Source organism: Lontra canadensis, unplaced genomic scaffold (assembly GCF_010015895.1).
Source record: "Lontra canadensis isolate GAN:19392208 unplaced genomic scaffold, GSC_riverotter_1.0 scaffold163, whole genome shotgun sequence".
Taxonomy (NCBI): Eukaryota; Metazoa; Chordata; class Mammalia; order Carnivora; family Mustelidae; genus Lontra; species Lontra canadensis.
Window position 1 is genome coordinate 517,999 of NW_022631157.1, and position 19,394 is coordinate 537,392.

At 52.3% G+C, this 19,394-nt stretch overlaps 1 protein-coding gene across 1 annotated transcript; it reads right to left on the reverse strand.

Annotated features, from left to right (window-relative positions):
- Window positions 1–1,079: 1,079 nt before the first annotated feature.
- SARM1 (sterile alpha and TIR motif containing 1) lies at window positions 1,080–19,290 on the reverse strand. The gene is given in 11 exon segments (XM_032845398.1): window positions 1,080–1,370; window positions 1,460–1,581; window positions 6,935–7,124; window positions 7,201–7,303; window positions 9,785–10,020; window positions 10,118–10,209; window positions 10,472–10,684; window positions 11,116–11,734; window positions 17,778–18,498; window positions 18,501–18,843; window positions 19,252–19,290. Coding segments are annotated over 11 exon segments (2,808 nt in total). The 3' UTR covers window positions 1,080–1,240.
- Between the last annotated feature and the right edge of the window lie 104 nt (window positions 19,291–19,394).

Genomic DNA, 19,394 nt, shown 5'->3' on the forward strand with positions numbered 1-19,394 from the left:
CGAGACAGGCCTTGGACCAAGCACCAGAAGGCCAGGTCTGGATCCTGGGGTGGCCGCTGCTGATTTGGGAAATGGCCGTCATTCAGTCATTCAGTCCCTTCTCCATACAAGGGACATAATACTGAGTGGGGCTACAGGATCCATGGAGTGGCGTGAGGTGGGGCAGGGGGTGGGGGGCGGGAGGTGGAATGGCAAAGGTTTGGGAGGGATTTGTGTTTTAGAGGCTCGCTAGTTCAGGTGTCTCATTCCTTGACCATCTGCACCCACCCACCTGGGAATTTGTGAGAAAAGCAGAAACCCAAACCCTGACCAGGTAGTCTGAACGCCATTGTTGCAAAATTCCCAGGTGGTTCCAACACACCCCTCACCCTTCTTCAGGATCCCGCCTCTTCCCGTGTTGCTGCGGCCTCTGTCCAGCCCAGCACTGCCATCACAGGGGGCTGTCTCCCCCGGTTGCCCCCTGAGCGAAAGGGTGCGGAGGGGCTGGGCAAGCCAGCAGAGCCAGGCTGGAGCCGGCAACAAGGCCCAGCAACAAGGCACAGGGAGGGTGGCTAGCTGCCTGTCGAGACGGCTTTGGTGGTCCAGGCCTGGTGAACAGCTGCCAGCCACAGTGAGGACTGGCTTGGCCGACCCTGACCTCCGGTGTGGCTAAGAGGTCTGCACCTCAGGAAGGCTGGGAGGGGACTGGAGACCAGGCCAGCTAAGGACACAGTGATTACAGGTCAAGGCCACAGGGTGGCAGGATGCAGTGAGGCCAGAAGCCAGGCACAAACTGGGTGGAGAGCCATCACTGGAGCCTGATCTCCAGCTGGCTGCTGGGCCCCGGCCCTGGCTTAGCTCAGAGGGGAGGGCAGCGCCCAAACTCGTCAGAGGGAGGCTGCCAGCCTTCCCCCTACTCAAGCTGGCTGCTGTCTGGGCAGGAGGGGGTGCCGTGTGTGGCAAATTCTCAATTGTCCAGGGTTTCTCCCACACCTGAGATAGAGAACCTGGTAGCAGGACCTGGAGATGGGGTGGGGGAAGGTGTCTGGCCCCGAGCGCCCCCAATGCCTGGCTCCATTCCCTTTGCAGACGCGGAGGAAGCTGGGCTTGCGGTGGACCATGAGGATGGGGGCAGAGCGACAGCAATTTCCAGAGAAGGGCCCAGCTGGCTGCAGCTGAGAGAGGCCAGGTCGAGGAGCAGTTTCTTCGAGCGGGATGATGGGAACGGGGATCACAGCAGGGCCTAGGATCTAAGGGTTGGTTAAGTTGGGCCCATGGGTGCGGCCCCCTCCAAACTGGTGTCCGAGCCTGCCGATGAGTCCCGGGAGGAGCGGCCCTGCAGGAATCGGATTATCTTCTCAATCGTGGCCTCCTGGTATTCGTGGGACCACCTGTGGGCACAGGGGCTGGTGGGTCAGGGGGCCGCGTGGGGGTGGGGGGAGCTGCTGGCTGGGGGCTGCACACCCACCCCTCTCCTCACTTGATGCCATTGAAGGTGAGCACGGCCTGCATGTCCTCCGGCAGGTCCTGGGGCTCTGGCCACTCGAAGCCATCGATGACCGGCACAATGTTCTTGCCGCAGCTCAAAGCAGTCACGATCTCCTGCAGGAAGAAACGAGGGGATAAAGAAGAGACCTGGGTCCCCCATCTAGGGACCCTGGTGCCAGGCAGTCCCTAGGAGGGGTGCTGGTGCCGAAGTCCGCTTTGGCTTTTCCCTCACCCCTTGTTTTTTTAATAAAAATCAAATATTTGGTTTTTGCCCCAAGTCCTTGGCATAGAGCTCCTGAAACACCGGGAATCCCCAGATGACTGGAGGTTGGGCATGGGGGTTGCCTAGAGAGCTTCTGGATGGGGGCTGCTTGCCAGGAAGACCAAGCTATGATGAAAAAGTTGGAAACTAAGTATCTCACATATAGTCACAGACGCACACCTCCCAGGAGGAGAGAGGGGTTTAGAGATTGAGTTCACTCACCAGGGCCCAAAGACTTCACCATGCCTCCACAGTGAACCCTCCATCAAATCCCCGAAGGATGGGGCGGTTTGTTGAACACATCCAGGTGTTGGGAGGGTGGCCTGCAGAGGGCATGGGAGCTCTGAGCCTCCCTGCCTGTCCCCACACCCCATACCTTTGCCCTATGCATGGCCCCCATTCAAATGTTCCCGAGTTACAGCCTCTACAATGAACCTGGAATATAGTTAAGTGCTTTCTCAGTTCTGCATGTCATTCTAGCAAATGATTGCACTGGCCAGGGGAGGGATGTGTGCCATGGGAACTCCTGACTTGGTAACCAAGTCAGACAGAAGTGTGGGTGGCCTAGGAACCCGGGACTCTCAGATGTCTGAAGTGAGCGCAGATATGTGGGACTAAGCCCTTCTGGAGTTTGACACTCGATCTGGGTGAGTCAGTATCAGAACTGAACTGGGGGTGCCTGGGTGGTTCGGTCGGTTAAGCGTCGGACTCTTGCTTTCAGCTCGGGTCACGATCTCAGGGTCGTGAGATGGAGCCCCATGTTGGGCTCTGCACTCAGGGGGAAGGATTCTGCTTCTCCCTCTGCCCCCGCCCCCCTCACACTTGCGGCACAGTCTCCTGCTCTCAGATAAATAAATCAATCTAAAAATTTTTCTTAAAAAGAACTGAATTGCGGGACACCCAGTTGGTGTTGGCAGATTGGAGAAATGGTTGTTAGTGCTGGAAAAAAAAAAAACAAAACTACACAACTTGGTGTCAGGAGAAAAACATCACTGTCTGGACCCAAACTGATCCATTACCAGCCCGGCAGTTGTCCTCATTTCTCAGATCTACCCACTTTGGCTCTTCCTCCACACACACACCCTCACCGGGCTGCTCCAACCCCTTTATCTTTGTCCCCCACCAGGTCTCTCCTCATCACTCTTGCTTCCTCTAACTTGTTCTCTACATTGCCCCTTCACCTGGCTGCTCTTTCCAAAATCCAAATCTGATCATGTTCCCCCCCTACCTAAAAGTCTTCAAGACTTTACATAGCTCTTAGAATAAAATTCAGGGCATCGGGGTGGCTAAGTTGGTTAAGCGACTGCCTTTGGCTCGGGTATGATCCCAGGGTCCTGGGATTGAGTCCCACAATGGGCTCCCTGTGCTCTTCAGGGAGCCTGCTTCTCTTTCCCTCTGCCTGCCACTCCCCCTGCTTGTGCTCTTTCTCTGTCAAATAAACACATACAGTCTTACAAAACAAACAAAAAAACCCCCTCCATACTGTGGTCTGAAGGCTCCATGTGGTTGGCCACAGCTCCCTTTCCAGACTCCAGCCCTGCACTGCTCTCTCAGCCACACAGACCTTGCCCTCCTTAGATCAGCCATCCTCCCTCCCTACACAGGGCCTTTGCACAGGTTCTTCCTGGCCCCTTCCCCTAACTAATGCTTACTAATTTCTCTGATCTGAGCTCAATCCATACTTTCCCAAGGAAGTCTCCCCTCCCTTCTCTGACCATGCACAATCTCCCTATTGTAGGCTCTAAAAGGCTCTTTAACACATGCTAGAGTTGCAAACTTAATTAATGAGTAATTTACTTAATATCTGTCTTCCCCACCAGACATAAAGACAGGGATCATGTCCGGTTTTTATCCATCTTGTATCTCAGCATCTTTCACAAAGCCTTGCCCATAGTCAGCCCTTGCCAAATACTTAATGGATGGCTGGATGGCTGGAATGAAGGAAGGAAGGAAGGAAGGGAGGGAGGGAGGGGGACAACAAAGCACAGCTGTTAGGGGCTGCACTCCAGAATCCTGAGACTGGGGTTCATATCAAATCTCTGACATAGGCTTTGTGGCATGAGGCAACCAATGGGCCCTCAAAGCCTCTGTTTTCTCTTCTGTTGGGGGGTACCTGCCATGTCCTGTGGCAAGTGCTTAGGCCAGTGCCCAGCATGTAGCGTGTGCTTAATCAATCAATCACAGGTGTTATGATTTCCTCCTCTGTAAAAGAGGATAATAAACCTCCCTCACAAGGCGCTTCTGAGGATATTACTATTAATGGGTGCTCTGGTAAGTGCTTATTGAATTTTTTCTTTTCAAGGGGGGAACCTCAGGGATTGGAATTACTTGAGTGCAGTTCACTTGTGGTTTTCTGTATTGATTACCCACTAAATGTGGCTTCGGGGAAAGGAGTCTTAAAACCAGAGGCAGTGAGGCACTAACAACCAAGGAAGGCTGATGGGGCCTTTGGGACTGGTCCAAGGCAGAGGCTTCCCCCATCCCTCCTCCCTCAATGCAGTCAGCTAGATGGGAGTCAACCACCCTTGGGTCCCAGAGCCTTCCTGGGGAAAAAACCCACATAACTCCAACCTTGATTGGTTTTGGGGGAACCTCTCATTTTATGAATGAGAAGAAGAAAGCCCAGAGAGGGTACTTGCCCCCAAGTCACACAAATGCCCAGCCCAAGAGGGGCCAGGCTTCTGAATCAAGCCTTCAGATTCCAAGCTCAGGGCTCTTTCAGCCAAGCCCTCATTTGAATTCTGACCCTGCACAAATTTATTTGAGAGCCTTTCGACATGTTTTATCCAGAATCAAAGACCGCATGCTGCTCGTTGTAAAGATTCAGAGTCTGGCCAAGAGAGGAAGAATGGCTTGTTCAAGGTCATCCAGCAGGTTACGAATGAAAACTTGAGGGCACCTGGGTGGCTCAGTGGGTTAAGCGACTGCCTTCGGCTCAGGTCATGGTCTCGGGGTCCAGGGATCAAGTCCCGCATCGGGCTCTCTGCTCAGCAGGGAGCCTGCTTCCCTCTCTCTCTCTCTCTCTGCCTACCTCTCTGCCTGCTTGTGATTTCTCTCTGTCAAATAAATAAATAAAATCTTAAAAAAAAAAAAAAAGGAATGAAAACTTGATCAGAGTCGAGTGTTCTGGCCGGGTGAACCTGGTGGACCTATATGGCTTCCCAGTTATTTCAGCTTCCTCTGCTTGGTAACTGATTCAAGTATCCCATCAACTAGTCAAGAGCCTGCTTCGTACCATGCAGGCTTGTAGGCATCCGGGATATAGAGTGAACACAGAAAGGTCTGACCTCGAGTGGAGCTCAGCTACTCCTCTCTTTATCCCAGAAGGCCGCCTGCCACCTGCTCTGGGCCATCAACCATGATCCTCCAGGTGTCTCTTCGGCCCAACACCCAACCAAGCCCAGTACTCAGCCTCTAAAACACGGCTTCCAGGGCCTGACCCTCTTCCCCATGGTTGGTCTGGTTGTACTCTGATGCCAGAGCCTTCTCCCTACCACCGCTGGCCTGGCCTCACTGCCCTTGTGGGATCCCTTTCCCCCAGTGCTTTAAACACAAGTCTTCTCCCAACCTTTAGGTACTCAGCAAATGGATTCTGTAGTTTGTTTGTTTGTTTGTTTGTTTAAAGAGAGGGAGAGAGCCAGTGAGGAGGGGAGAGGGGAGGGCTGGAGAGAATCTTAAACAGGCTCCATGTCCAGTGTGGAGCCCGATCTCACCACCCTGAGATCATGACCTGAGCCAAAGTCGAGAGTTGGGTGTTTACCCAACTGAGCCACCCGGGGAACCCCAGTGGTGTGCTGGCAAATGTTTAACAAATAACTCTCTGGGGGCAAAAAGAAAAAAAACCCAAAACCAAACAAACAGAAAACAACCAACTAACCAAATAAAATCCTGCTTTGTAGTCTTTACCAATTTCCTTTGTGTAAATATTCCCACTAGGGCTGATCTCAGGCTACCAACATGGCGTCACCCGACATGGAGTTGGGAAGGGATGCAAACGACCATTTCTGGTGTCAGCAGAATTCTGCCCCAACCCCCACCTCCCCTCCCACCCCCTCAGGTCTGTGCCACGGCAGGTGCTGGGAAAGAGCAGAGGCTTTGGAGTCAGATCGATGGGAGTTCAGAGGCCAGCTTTTTGGATTTCTACACCAGCTTGGCCAGCGGAAGAAGAATTCTACTGCTCTGAGTCTCTGCTTCATCTGTAAGCAATCACCGGGGATGTGCCTTCCTCATCCCCACTTTTGTCCTCTGCTCGTGCAGTCGCCCTGCCTGGGATGCCTTCTTTTCCACTTACCTAAATTCTTAAGTCTCTTCTCAAGTTCTGCTTCCTTCATGAAGCCCTCCCTGGTTATTCCAGCCCTTAACGTTCTCCCCCTTCTCTACGCTCCTATGGCCAGTGAGAGGTTCACCTACGTGGCTTAGCGGCGACACCAACCCATATATGATCTCTACACGTCTTGTTGCCTTAGCTGCTTCAGGACAAGGGTTCTAGGTCAGATGACTGCCGTATCCCTCACTGATTAATAATTAATAATCTACAGATGTGGTATGAACCCATTTCATCCATCCATCTGTTCTGTCAGTATTCAGTAAGTTTCTAGTATATGCCAGGCACTGAAGATAGAATGGCATTAATTAAACAGCGGGAAGCACTCATACTAATTATAAGGATAAATGCTGCCATTATAGAACAATTACTATAGAACTAGGCATTCTGCTAAGGACTTGACAGATTTTAGCTCTTTTAATTCTTATAACAATATCCTAGGGAGTCCAGGACAATACTTCTCCCACTTTACAGTAGCCAAAACGAAGCTCATTGCAGTTACGCAACTTGCCCAAGGCCGGAGCTGGGATTCAAACTCACAGCTTTGTGCCTTTCACGATCCCACTGTGCCTGTCACCAGGCTCTCTTGCCCCTCTTCCCTCACTGAGGTTATTTATCAAAGCGCTTCCCTCCTTCTCCAACCCTCACGGCCATCCCACAAGGTGAGTAAGACAGGCACGTTATCCCCATTTTCTGCATGAGAACACTGAGGCCCAGAGAGCCTAAGTGACTTGCCAAAGACCAATTACAGACCGAGCTGTGGCTCCTGCCTCGCCACTGGACCGCGGAGGTGGCTGGGGAGTGCGAATGAGAAGGAAAGGGAGGAGGACCTTGACCCCTGGCCACGGGCCAGTGCTGGGACCTCGGAGGCCAGCACCTACCTTATGCACCCAGTCCTTGCAGTCATAGTCCTGCATACACTTGTCCAGGGCCCCGGCTGACAGCACGAGCACGAAGTTGCGGGCACCCATGACACTCTGGATGAGCTTGTCTTCGAACTTGCCTGCTTCCAGCTTCTCCACATCAATGAAGACACTGAAGCCGTGCAGCTGCAGGTGCACCTTCAGGAGGCTGGCGAGAGGTCCCACATCATTGCCCCGGCCCGGCCCCCAGCCCCTGGGCCGCCCACCTGCCCACCCCTTCTCACCTGGCCAGCTGGGAGCCTGAGCTCCGGCGGTAGCTGATGAAGACATCTGGGATGTCCCCACTGGGCTTGCCACCAGTGCAGGGCAGCGGGGAGTGTAGCATTTCTGAGGCAGACAGACAAGAGTTCAGTCAGAGTCACCCCTGACTCCCCATGGGGTGTCACCTGCTGCCCACTCAGCCTTCTCAGCGCAGCCCGGCCCGGGCCGCCTGGCTTGTGCAAAAGAGAGTCACTGAGATAGAGAGCTGGGCCTACGGGAAGGCAGGCTGCTCACTATTGGTGAGTCCCTCTCAGGAGACAGGCATTGGGTTTAGGGACACGGATCGGCACCTCCAGCCCTGTCCTCTCTCCAGAACTCCAGACCTGCACGGGCAGCTGCCCACAGACACTACACCCAACACATCCCAAGTCTTCCCCAGGCCCCTGACTTCCTAGTTCCCACCAGAGCCAGAACCCGGGTATCGGCCCGCACCCCTACCTCTCATTAATTCATGCCACGCATATTCACTAAGTACTTACTGTGTGCCAGGCACTACCCTTTGGGCTTGCCATACGACAGTGAACAGAACAGACAGACGTTCACAACACCTGATTCCATGCTCTGCATTCTTCCAACTAAACACCTGGACTCCAGCCCCAAGGCCCTCTCTATGTCCAGGCTCCCAACTCAGCCTTCTCAGTGGCCTCCCCAAATCCACACTTGCCCAGTTCAATCTGTTTGCACAACAACCACAGGGGTCCTTCTAAAATCTAAGTCTCAGTGGGTCACTGCATCCATTTAAAAAGGGTGCATGGAGCGGGGCACCTGGGTGGCTCAGTTGGTTAGGTGTCTGCCTTCGGCTGAGGTCACAATCTCCCCTGGATCCCTAACCCTAACCCTAACCCACGCCCTCAACTCAGCCCTCTGGGAAGGTTGCCACAATGCCCTCAGACCAGACCTTCCATACTCCTTGGCCCTAACCCTAACCCTAACCCCAGGCTGGGTTCTGAGAGAACAACCTGCAGAAGCTTGGCTCCAAAGCCATACCGGAGGACTCAGCCAGCAACATAGAAAGAAAATGTGCCATTTGGAACTCCAGAAAGGATTCGGAGCAGGAGAAATCTGAATGCAAATCTGAGCCCCCCAGGTGCCCCTCCCTGTTTTTAAGAAATGAAATCTTGGGGTTAGGGATGCCTGGGTGGCTCAGTTGGATAAGCGGCTGCCTTCGGCTCCAGTCATGATCCCAGCATCCTGGGATCAAGTCCCTCATCAGGCTCCTTGCTCAGTGGGGAGCCTGCTTCTCCCTCTGCCTCTGCCTGTGCTCACTCTCTCTGACAAATAAATAAATAAAATCTTAAAAAAAAAAAAAAAGAAATCTTGGGGTTATACTAAGAGCTGCAGTGTGAAAATAATGAAAGCTGATCTGCTTTGGTTGACCTTGTTGAGATGAATGAAAAGAATCCATCTTCATATAATATCCAGTCTCAGCACTCACAGTCAGCCCCTGTCTGTTTATGAAGCAGAAAGACAGAGGTTCAAATCCTAGTTCTGTTACTTAATGGCTCTGGGGTTTGTATTTGGGATTCCCCAAGGGATAACCTTGAGAAACGTATTTAAATTCCCTAAAACTTAGTTTCATCATCTTTAAAAAGAACACTCTTGATGGAAATGTTCTTCATCTTGGATTATGATGGTAGTTACACATGTATGCATTTTTCAAAACTCTTCAAATTGGACACTTTGAAGCTACACTTCTCTTATTACTTAAAAATTTTTAAAAAGTACATTATAGAAAGGCACCTGGGTGGCTCAGTCGGTTAGGTGTCTGACTCTTGATTTTGGCTCAGGTCATGATCTCAGGGTGGTGAGATTGAGCCCCTAGTTGGGGTCCACACTCAGTGGGGGGAATCTGCTTGAGGATTCTCTTTCCCTCTGACCCTCACCCCTGCTCTCTGCCTTGCTCTCTCTCTCTCTCTAAAATGGATAAATGAATCTTAAAAAAAAAAAAAAAGATGAGTAAGTTCTGGGATATAATGCACAGCATGGTGACTACTTGATTAAAAAAATTAACACCCAGGAGCACCCCCGTGGCTCAGTTGGTTGAGCGTCTGCCTTCGGCTCAGTCATGATCCCAGGGTCCTGGGATTGAGCCCCACGATGGACTCCCTGCTCAACAGCGAGTCTGCTTCTCCCTCTGCCCGCCCCCCTCCTCCCGCTCACTCCCTCTCTCAGATAAATAAAATAAAATAAAATCTTAAAAAATAATAAGTAAATAAATAAAATCTTTAAAAAATTAACACCCACTGAATAGAATGCATATAGATTTTAATAAGATAATATTTAAAACTTTATATATTGTAACTGACAATATTAGCGAAATAGTAAATTAGCAAATTAAAATAAATTAGTAAATAAAAAGGGTTGCTAGAGCCCTAGAATCCATTCTGCCCTCGTGACCTCCCTAAAGCACCTCCAGACCCGTATTTGGTAAGCTGTTGGCTAATCGCCTAAACCCCCTGTCTTCCCACCCCTACCCTCTGTAAGCACCCCTGACTGAGGCTGGGCGAGGGCTGGGCGAGGGCTGGGCTCCCAGATGGGCAGGCTGACCTCTGGCGGCGGTGAGGATGCGGGCGCGGTGCACGCCCAGGCGGATGCCGCAGTCCTCCAAGAGCTGCTGCTCCGACACGCGGTGCAGCAGGGAGCGGTCAAGGCCGCAGCTGACCAGGCCATACGTGTACTGGCGGAAGCGCGGGTCCAGGCTGCCCAGCCAGTCAGCCAGGTTGCTGCGGTCGCACGTAGCGTAGTTGGCGAAAGTCTTCAGCTCCGTGAGCTCCCTGAAGAATCTGCAGCCGGGGGTTGGGGGAGAAGAGGACGCTGAGGTCCTGACCTAGGACTGGCTAGGGGCAGAAGGTGAGGACTGGCGGGCGGGAGGTGCCGTACCTTTTGCGGGTGATGCCAGATTTCATGCCCAGGTCGGTCTGGAGCTCCTCGTCCGTGAGCCGCAGAAGCAGGTCGCCATCTACCTGCTGCTCCTAGGGGAGGGGTCAGACGTGAGGAAGGGCGCTCCTCCTCAGTCGTTGGACCCCAAGCATAAGATGCAAGGAAAGGCAACCGGAGACTACGACGGGGGAGGCGGATGGGACCCGAATTAGAGTGACCCCGAAAGTGGTGGAGTACAGGCTTCCACCCCCAAAATAATCCCTGGCGCCGCGGGCGCACGGGCCGCAAGGGGGCGCTGTTGCCTTGTTCAGGGCGCCCCTAGCGGCCGCGAGCCCTTGGGATGCGCTGCTCTACCCGGAAGTTCTCGCAGTAGTGGGAGAAGCCGATCTGCTGCAGCCACGTCTGGACCTCGGCCTCCTTCCAGCTGGCCACGCAGGGCAGGATGGGCCGCGGCACCTCCTCGCCCAGCAGGCGCAACGCGCGCTTGGCCAGCGCCGACGTGGTGCCATTGGTGGAGTAGGAAACCAGGCGTTTCAGGCTCTGGATGGCTCCGATGTCGCTGAATACCTAGGGAGGGGTTGGGAGAGTGTCAGGGGTCCCCCAGTTCACCAGCCATCCCCAAAGATTCCCAGTCCTTCCCCTCGCCTCTTCTCAGCGCTGAAACTCCCATCATCTGCCCTAGCCCTGCATTCACCCTATAGATCACCTAGTTCCATTCATTCCCTTTCCTGAAACTCTCTCGACTCTCCCCCTCATTTCTCCCCTCTAACAGCTTCCATCTCCATGGGATGAAGGCTGAGCTCTCAGTATGAATGCCAGGCATGCTCCCTGCTTAAAACCCTCGGTCTTGCCTTCAAGGCCAGTGACTGGTCTCTCATCCTTCTGCTTGCTTCACTTAACTCTAATGTGTACTTCAAGTCCCAGTTGAATGTCACTTCCTCTGGGAAGCCTTCCCAGATGCTCTCTAACTCCTGTCCCCACTCCCACCCCTCACCCACCTTGGTCTTGCCCTGCAGGCTCTTGATGGCAGCCTCGGCACAGAGATAGAAAGCCCCAATGCACTGCGCCTCCAAGCGCGACGAGTCCAGTAGTGGCACGAGGCGCTGCAGGTCGTCGGGCCCGCGGCCCTGGCTTGTATCGCTGGCATCCACAAGACAGCGGGCGAAGCGGCCGGGATCCAGCGAGGCCACAAGCGGCTCCACGAGCGCCAGCGTGCCAGAGCGCTCCACCTCGCGCTCCACCTCCTTGTTGGTGGCCAGCACGGCTACCGCGAGGCAGGCGTGCAGCCGTAGCAGCTCGTCCTCTTTGGAGAAGGCAAGCGGGAAGAGCCACTCGGCGGCGCGCTTCTCCACCATGCGCCGCTGCGCCGCCTGGCCCCCGTGCAGCGCGCAGTTGCCCAGCGCCAGCGCGCAGTGGCGGAGCAGCGCCGGGTCCGTGCGGCGGCACCAGTACAGCACAGCGTCCAGGCCACCGGCCGCCACCAGCCGCTGGCACGTCTCCTCCGAGTGCTTGAACATGTGCTCCAAGATGCCGGCCACGCTCCGCGCCAGCTCCACCGGCTCCCGCTCTTTTGCCAAGTTCAGGATCACACCCAACCCGATGCGCGCCACGCGGTCCCTGGCGAAACAAAGTGGGACAAGGGATGATGGAATGGCGGTACCACCGGGGAAAGCTGACCATGACCTGGTCATTTAACCTCTCTGGCCTCAATGGTGTCATATAGAACGTGAGGGAGAGCATTAACCTCCCTGCCTCCCCCTTCCACCTGCCCTGCAAGGAACAGATTCCTCCCATTACGATTATAAGGGTGCTTCATCCTGGCCACACCCAATTCCTCCCTTAACGCTGCCTCCTGCCCTGCAGTGTGTATGGTTAAGAACCCTAACTCTGGAGAAGATCCCTTGGGAGCTGGTGGGGTTTTTTTTTTTGTTGTTTGTTTGTTTGTTTTTTTGTTTTTGTTTTTGTTTTTGTTTTTTTTTGTTTTGTTTTGTTTTGTTTTTGTTTTTTTGGTCTAGAAATGTGTGGGACCTTGAGTGCCTTCCTTTATCCAACTTCAGTTCCTAAATAAGGAACTTCATCTCATAAATAAGATAAAAGGAGTACCCACCCCACAGGGTCATTATGAGTACCAGTGTGAAAATCCGTGTAAAGTGCTTCCCACAGGGGAAACCTGCCATAGGGAAGACTTACTAAATTTTAACTTCTTATCATCATTTGAAGCATTACTCTAAGTACACCCCTCTTCGCCTTGCCTTCAAACCTCTCTTCACTTCATGTGGTGTGACTGGGGTGTATTTATCCGTTCACTCAACAGATTTTTATTGAGGAACTACTGTGTGTCAGGCTTTGTGCTAGAGACTGAAGCTGAGCAGGGCCTAAGAGAGCCTGGAACTTATACACAGCTAATATGGAGACAAACAATAAGCAAGGGAACAATGAGTGAACAGGACAAGAGTGAGATGGCTATTATGCTAGCAAATGCAGGTGATGTAATGGACAGTGGAGGAGGACAGTGGGCGGCAGAGGAGGTGAAATCTGAGAGTACAATATCCAAAGACCCCTGTCTGCAGGTGTCTGGGAGAAGAGTGTAACAGGCAGAATGAACAGCAAGGACAAAAGCCCTGAGGGCTGGTGAGCTTGGCATGTTTGAGGAATAGAAAGAAGGCCAGAGATATTTGCAATGTTTAAAACCTATAAGGAAAAATATAAAAGCAAAAAGGTTTCATATATAGAAGATATGAATAGTCAAGTCAATAAGAAAAAGACAGCAAATTCAATAGGGAATGGCAAAGGATATAAATGGCAATTTACAAAAGAGGAAATCCACAATGTTAACAAGCAAATTAAGAGATGCTCTAACTCATTTGTAATTAGAGAAGTGAAAATTAAATCAGCTATCACTTTACACCTATTGGATAGGCAAAAAGCAGAAGCTGGGTAACAGAAAAGGTTGGCAGTGTGAGGGGCCATCAACTACCCTGAAGCTCTCTGTGTAGAGGTGCTTGCTGGGCGGTCAATTTGGAAAGCAGGCTGGGATGCATGGGTGAAGTTAAAGACATATGCACCCTATGAGCCAGAAACTGGGGCTCTTGAGTTTATATCCCTAAGAATTGTCACAGATCCACAAAAGAACGTGGAAAAGGCTGTGGGGTTGTTTGTGATGGGGGAAGATAGTGGCAGTCTGGTGTCGAGCCTGGGACAGTGGAGAGGTAACATGGGCAGTTACCCACTCTGGAGGGCTATGGAGCAGTTACAAGGGACTGAACAGATTATACCACGGCACATGAAGGAAGGATCTTAAAAACATACTACTGGGGTGCTTGGGTGGCTCAGTGGGTTAAGCCTCTGCCTTCGGCTCAGATCATGATCTCAGAGTCCTGGGATCGAGCCCCGCATCGGGCTCTCCACTCGGCGCGGAGCCTACTTCCCCCTCTCTCTCCGCCTGCCTCTCTGCCTACTTGTGATCTCTCTCTCTGCGTCAAATAAATAAATAAAAATCTTTTAAAAAATACTACTAAGTGGATAAAAATATGAACTGGAATGTGCTATAAAACACAGCACCATTTGTATAAAATTTTTAAGAGATTTTATTTATTTGACAGAGAGAGAGCACGAGCTGCAGAGGGAGAGAGAGAGAAGCAGACTCCCCGCAGAGCAAGGAGCTCAATGAGGGACTCGATCCCAGGACTCTGGGATCATGATCTGAGCCAAAGGCAGACACAACCAACTAAGCCACCCAGGCATCCCTCCATTTGTGTAAATTAAAAATACATGCACACAAAACAAGAATAAAGATCCTACCAGGACACAGATATAAAGACACACATTAAATATATTGGTTGGGTGCCTAGGGTATTAATTGGGGAAGATGGTGGGACATTCATGAAGAGGAGAAGGGGAGATTGTGGACATTGTATTATAGGCACAGATGTATGCAAAGGCTTGGGGGATATCTGAGAGCTGGTGCATTTGGGGATCTGTCCCCACCTCAGCCACACTGAAGTGAAGCCATTTCTAGTGGCTGAGGTGGAAGATTCAAGGGGGGAGAGTAGGGAAAGGGTCCTGGGGGCCTTCTGAGCCCTCTCCAGGCATTTGTACTTTATTTCGATGGCAAATGAGCCATTGAAAGGCTTCAGGAAGGGGAGTGACCTGCTCTTACATGGGTTTTAGGAAACACTATGACTGCTCTAGGGAGGAAATGTCCAAGGGAGGGAGCCTGGTTGCCAGCACAGCAGGCAGGAAAGCTGGCACACTCTAGGCAGAGGTGAAAGTTTCCTCCACAAATGATGTCCTCCACAACTGACACTACCCCTAAAGACTTAAAAGACTCAGCCAGGCAGGGAGTCCCTGCCCAGTGAGCATCACAGTGATGCTTGTGACTTTGTGTCCACTGCAGGTCCCAGCTGAGCCCATAACATGGCACAACAACTTTTCTGAGTTGATCACTGAGCTTCCCTAAAGTCCAAAAGAACAGGTGGGTTACAATCATTCACTTGTTCCTTTTACCAAGGAGAAAGCCAAAGTTCAGGGAAGTTACACGTCATGCTTAGAGTTACACAGCTGGTAAGAGGCATAGGTGGGGTCCAAACCTGCATCTGTCTGTCTTCCAAGGTTAAGATCCTTCATCTATACTTTGTGCTTCCAGAACAATCTGACTACATAAACTCTGAGAATATCAGAACCAGCAGATGTGTTTAAGCAATAATCTAATCCAACACTCTCATTTCCTGAGGACAAGTGAAGGGAAGGGCTTGCTCAGGAATATTAATTCAGAGAGGACTTTATTCTTTTTTTGCTTTGTTTTGTTTTTTAAATTTTTTATTATTTTAAAAATTTTTTATTTATTTGAGAGAGAGAGAACAAGGGAGAAACAGATTCCCTGAAGAGCAGGGAGCCCAACCTGGGACTCTATCCCAGGACCCTGGTATCATGACCTGAGCTGAAGGCAGACACTTAACTGACTGAGCCATCCAGGCGCCCCATTTTTAATTTTTTTAAGAGGACTTTATTCTGAGTCTGTTGACCCCCCAGCCCTCCCCTTTCCCTATGCCCTTGGCACCTTCACAGAACTTGGACTATATCCTTGTAATGAGAACTATACACTCAGCTCCCAGCTTCTGCAGCCTGAGAGGCTGTGGGTCTGGGTTCAAATTCCAGCTTCAGGAGGGGGAATTCATACACATACACGTACCAGCATGTATATATAATATACACATATGTGTAAATCCTTGTATGTATACAATTGTTCTGGGAGGACATACCGTGCAAGAAACCTGTTTTGCGGGGCACCTGGGTGGCTCTGTGGGTTAAAGCCTCTGTCTTCAACTCAGGTCATAATCCTAGGGCCCTGGGATCGAGCCCCGAATTGGGCTCTCTGTTCAGTGGGGAGCCTGCTTCCCCTCCCCTCTTTGCCTGCCTCTCTGCCTACTTGTGATCTCTGTCAAATAAATAAATGAAATCTTAAAAAAAAAAAAAACACTTGTTTTTCTGGTTTGCATCCAGCGAGGGGGTCTGGGTAGAAGGAAAAATTCTTAAGTTTGGGACTTTTTTGTACCGTTGCACTTTTTGAATTTATATGCAATAGCTTTCTGTTTTGTTTTACTTTTTTTTTAAGATTTTTACTTATTTATTTGTTAGAGAGAGAGAGAGCATGCAAACGCAGGCAGAGTGGCAGGCAGAGAGAGAAGCAGCCTCCCCGCTGAGCAGGGAGCCCGATGTGGGACTGGATCCCAGGACCTCGGGACCATGACCCGAGCCGAAGGCAGCGGCTTAACCGGCTGAGCCACCCAGGCATCCCTTGTTTTACTTTTTAAACATGTCTCCTCCACTTATTAACTGTGTATTTTTGGGAAATTCATTCATTCAACCAGAGTTAAACCATTTAACCTAATTATGGTCTCCTGATGGGGCTGGGCTATAAATTGCAAAGGCTAGCAGTCACGTGGGGCCCTCACTGGTGTCATGGGATCAAGTTCAGAGGGTCCTACCCTGTTGGATTTCTCTTGACATTTGAGGGTGAGGGATGCTGTGATCTAGGCTCCTGGCCAACAGGTGTAGCAGCACTCTGGGAAGAAGGGAATGGGAAAAGGAGTGGGTGCACTGATTGAGGAACTTTCTTTAAGAGGAGGTTGGCTGATGAAGGGCAAGATTTCATCAACACAAATTCTCAGTGTGTCACCTCCCTTCTCTTCCTTCCAGCTTCCACCCAAAGTAGACTAAAAGTTGAGGAGATTCTGGGGAAAAAATCCCAAGGCCAAGGGGCTTGCTGGGCTCTGTCCTTGGTCCTGAAGTGCTGTCAGGACCAGTGCGTGGTTTCCCCAGATCAGGGACAATGGTGAGTGTGACTCCTCCCTTCAATAATTCTGTAAGAGGTGAGTGTTGTTATTTTCAACCTTGAAAAAAATATCAGTGCAGTTTGCATCTTGCCGCCCTCCTCTTCCTAGGGTGTTGGCTGCACTGCTTCTCCACGGATTCTAATTATAGCTGCCACACCCCACATACCAGGCTACCAGGTACGCTGTCACCCCGTGCCCACCACATCCAGGGAGCACCCACTCCATTTGCTAGTCCTCCAAATGTACTGATGATTGATGGTAGTTGGGAAATTAATGACTTTCTGAGTAAGCAGAATCCTAACTTGCTCTCCCAACTTAAATTGCTCCATTCATGTATTTCTGACGGTTGTATCATTTCCATCATCCACAAGGTTATGTTTAATTTTTTTAAATGGTAAGGAAAGCATCCCTAACCCATCACACATCAAAAAGCTGCATGAATTGAAAGTGACCCTTCCCAAACCCTTCTAAATCTGAGGGGCCTGAGAATTCAGCACGTGACTACTGAGTGACAGTTTGATCTGCTCTGGCATAGGAGGGGAGAGAAAGTGAGTGCAAGAGTCCTCATATTCTGGGGGAGATCTCAAAAGGCAGGCAAGAGAGGGACTTCCAGGCCCCAGTTGGACACCCCCTACTGTATCTCAGCCCTATGTGGGGAAGGGATGGAGAACACACACTCTGGCCCCTGCCTCGTTCCTCACCTGTTTCCTCTTCTCTCACCCATTGATCCCACTAGAAAACCTTCTGTTCCCCATGAGCAGCCGCAGGATGAGATCATGTCTGGCTTGTTATGTGGGCCAAAATGAAGAAGGAGGAAGCAGAAGGTGGATTGGGGGTGGCCTAAAGAGGGCAAGTAACCCTCAGATCAGCACTCATTTCAGTAATCCTACCCCATTTCCTGAGCATTGTGTTCTCTTCCTTTCACAGTGGCAGTGAGAATGTAGCCTAGAAGGGCACCCATGCTTGTGGGGAGGAGGTCTGTGGGTTTAGGGTCCCAGCCCCACCCTCAGAACCAGGGACAAATTCCTGTCCTGCTATACTCTTTTCTTCCTCTCCCTGTCTCATTCCTCACCCCACCAGTCCCAGGAGAATCCTGGCTGAACCATCAGTTCACTGTGTTGTGACTCCCTGCAAAGCATGAAACTTTCCCAAGCCTCATTTGTAAAACGGACACGCTCATCCCCAACAGGGGGGTAGTACAGGGATTTGGTGGGGTGAGGCGGGAAAAGGCACAGGGCGATTCACATCAGAGACCCTGGCCGCGGACCGTCCTTGTCACCCCACAGCACCCGGCGCTCTACCCTCCAGCCCGCGAGCACCCTCACCGGTTCTCAGCCACCAGGATCTGCTCCAGCAGGCGGGCGGCCTGCACGCGCGTCTCCAGCTCCGGCGCCTGCAGCAGTCGCAGCAGCAGGTCGAGGCCGCCGTCCAGGCGGATGGCGTCGCACAGACCCTGGGCTACCTCACGGCCCACGGCCGGAAGCAGCCAGGCCTCCTCCACCAGCTGGAAGACCTCCGCCAGGCCGGCGCCCACGGCCCGAGCGCCCCCCGCCTGCTTCAGCGCCGACAGCGCCTGCTGCAGCTCGGGCAGCGCGCGCTCCAGGGCACCCTGCACCTCAGTGCCCGCCCCGGGCGACACCTCGCGGGGCCCGCGGCCGCCCGCGGTCCACCACGGGCCCGCGCCGCCACCCCCGTTGGGCCCCGGCACGGCTAGCCGCTCGCCGCCCGGCCGTGGGCCCGACATGGTGAAGAAGCGGCACAGCTTGTAGGCGGAGAGGAGAAGCGTCAGGACCATGGGCGCGGGGCTGCGGGGGACATCCCCGGTCCGGAAGGGCGGAGCGACTCGGGACTTGGGGAAAAGGGGGACAGGAGACGGATCCAGGGAAAAGAAGGTGCAGAAGGGAGGGATGGGCAGAAGGCTACCTACCAGGCAAAGGCGCTGGCCAGAAGTCTGGGGGAGGGGCAAGGGCAGGAACTGGGACCGAGCTTTTGTGTGAAGGGATGCGGGCCCGGATGCAAGGGGTGGGCGGGAGGAGCGAGAGGGGACGAGGGATGGACCCAGACGCCGGCGGATCTAGGAGGCAGCAAGAGGAACAAAGGGGGACTCCGACTGGGAGATGCTCTGCAGCGGCCCCGCCCCTGAGAAGCCACAGTCGCGGAGCTGACACCCCGCCTCTCCGTCACGTGGGACTCCTCCCCTGCAGCCTGCATAGCCTCAAACCCAGGCTTCCCCCAGCCACGTCCACGCGGTAGCTGAGGGGTGGGGTGGCGACTAGGGCGAGAGGGTGCAGAGCTGGAGGGTTGCCTCGGTTTCCCCGCAAACCCCGTGGCACTGCAACGTGAAGGCAACACCGTGGAGCGTGTGGAGCTCAGTCCCCACCTTTCCCTCCCCTGGTTCAAGCAACCATAAGAACAATTCCGTACAACTTTACGCCTGTTTCTCAGTGAAGCCTTGTGACAGGCCTACGGGATAGGGGTTAGTGTTCCCATTTAACAGTAGAACTGACTGAAGCTCATGGAAAAGAGATTGCCCAAAGTCACACAGCCCTCTCTGATTATGGAATGGGAAAAGTCCGTTGGAAACGCCAAGAATCATTTTTTTCCAGGTGGTGGCAGGATTTCAGGAGCCCCATGGACCCCTGAGAGTGGGCACAAAATCAGACCTTCTGTGCCAGGTACCTTCTGGAAAGAGGGATGCTACTTAGTCTAAAAGTGTGGGGAACGAGGCTATTCTTTACCCACAGAAGGTAGGTGGAGGTGGAGACAGGGAGCAGTACCTGCCAGGGAGCTGGGAATTACTGGGAGACCAAGGAATCCAATCCAATCCAAACGGTCCATAGTCACCCCATTCCGCTGTGCTGTGAAGCCCAGCTTAGGGAAATCAATGAACCAAGAGTTGAACCTAAACACAAGAAATCTGTGTTTTTTTAATAAAAATATTT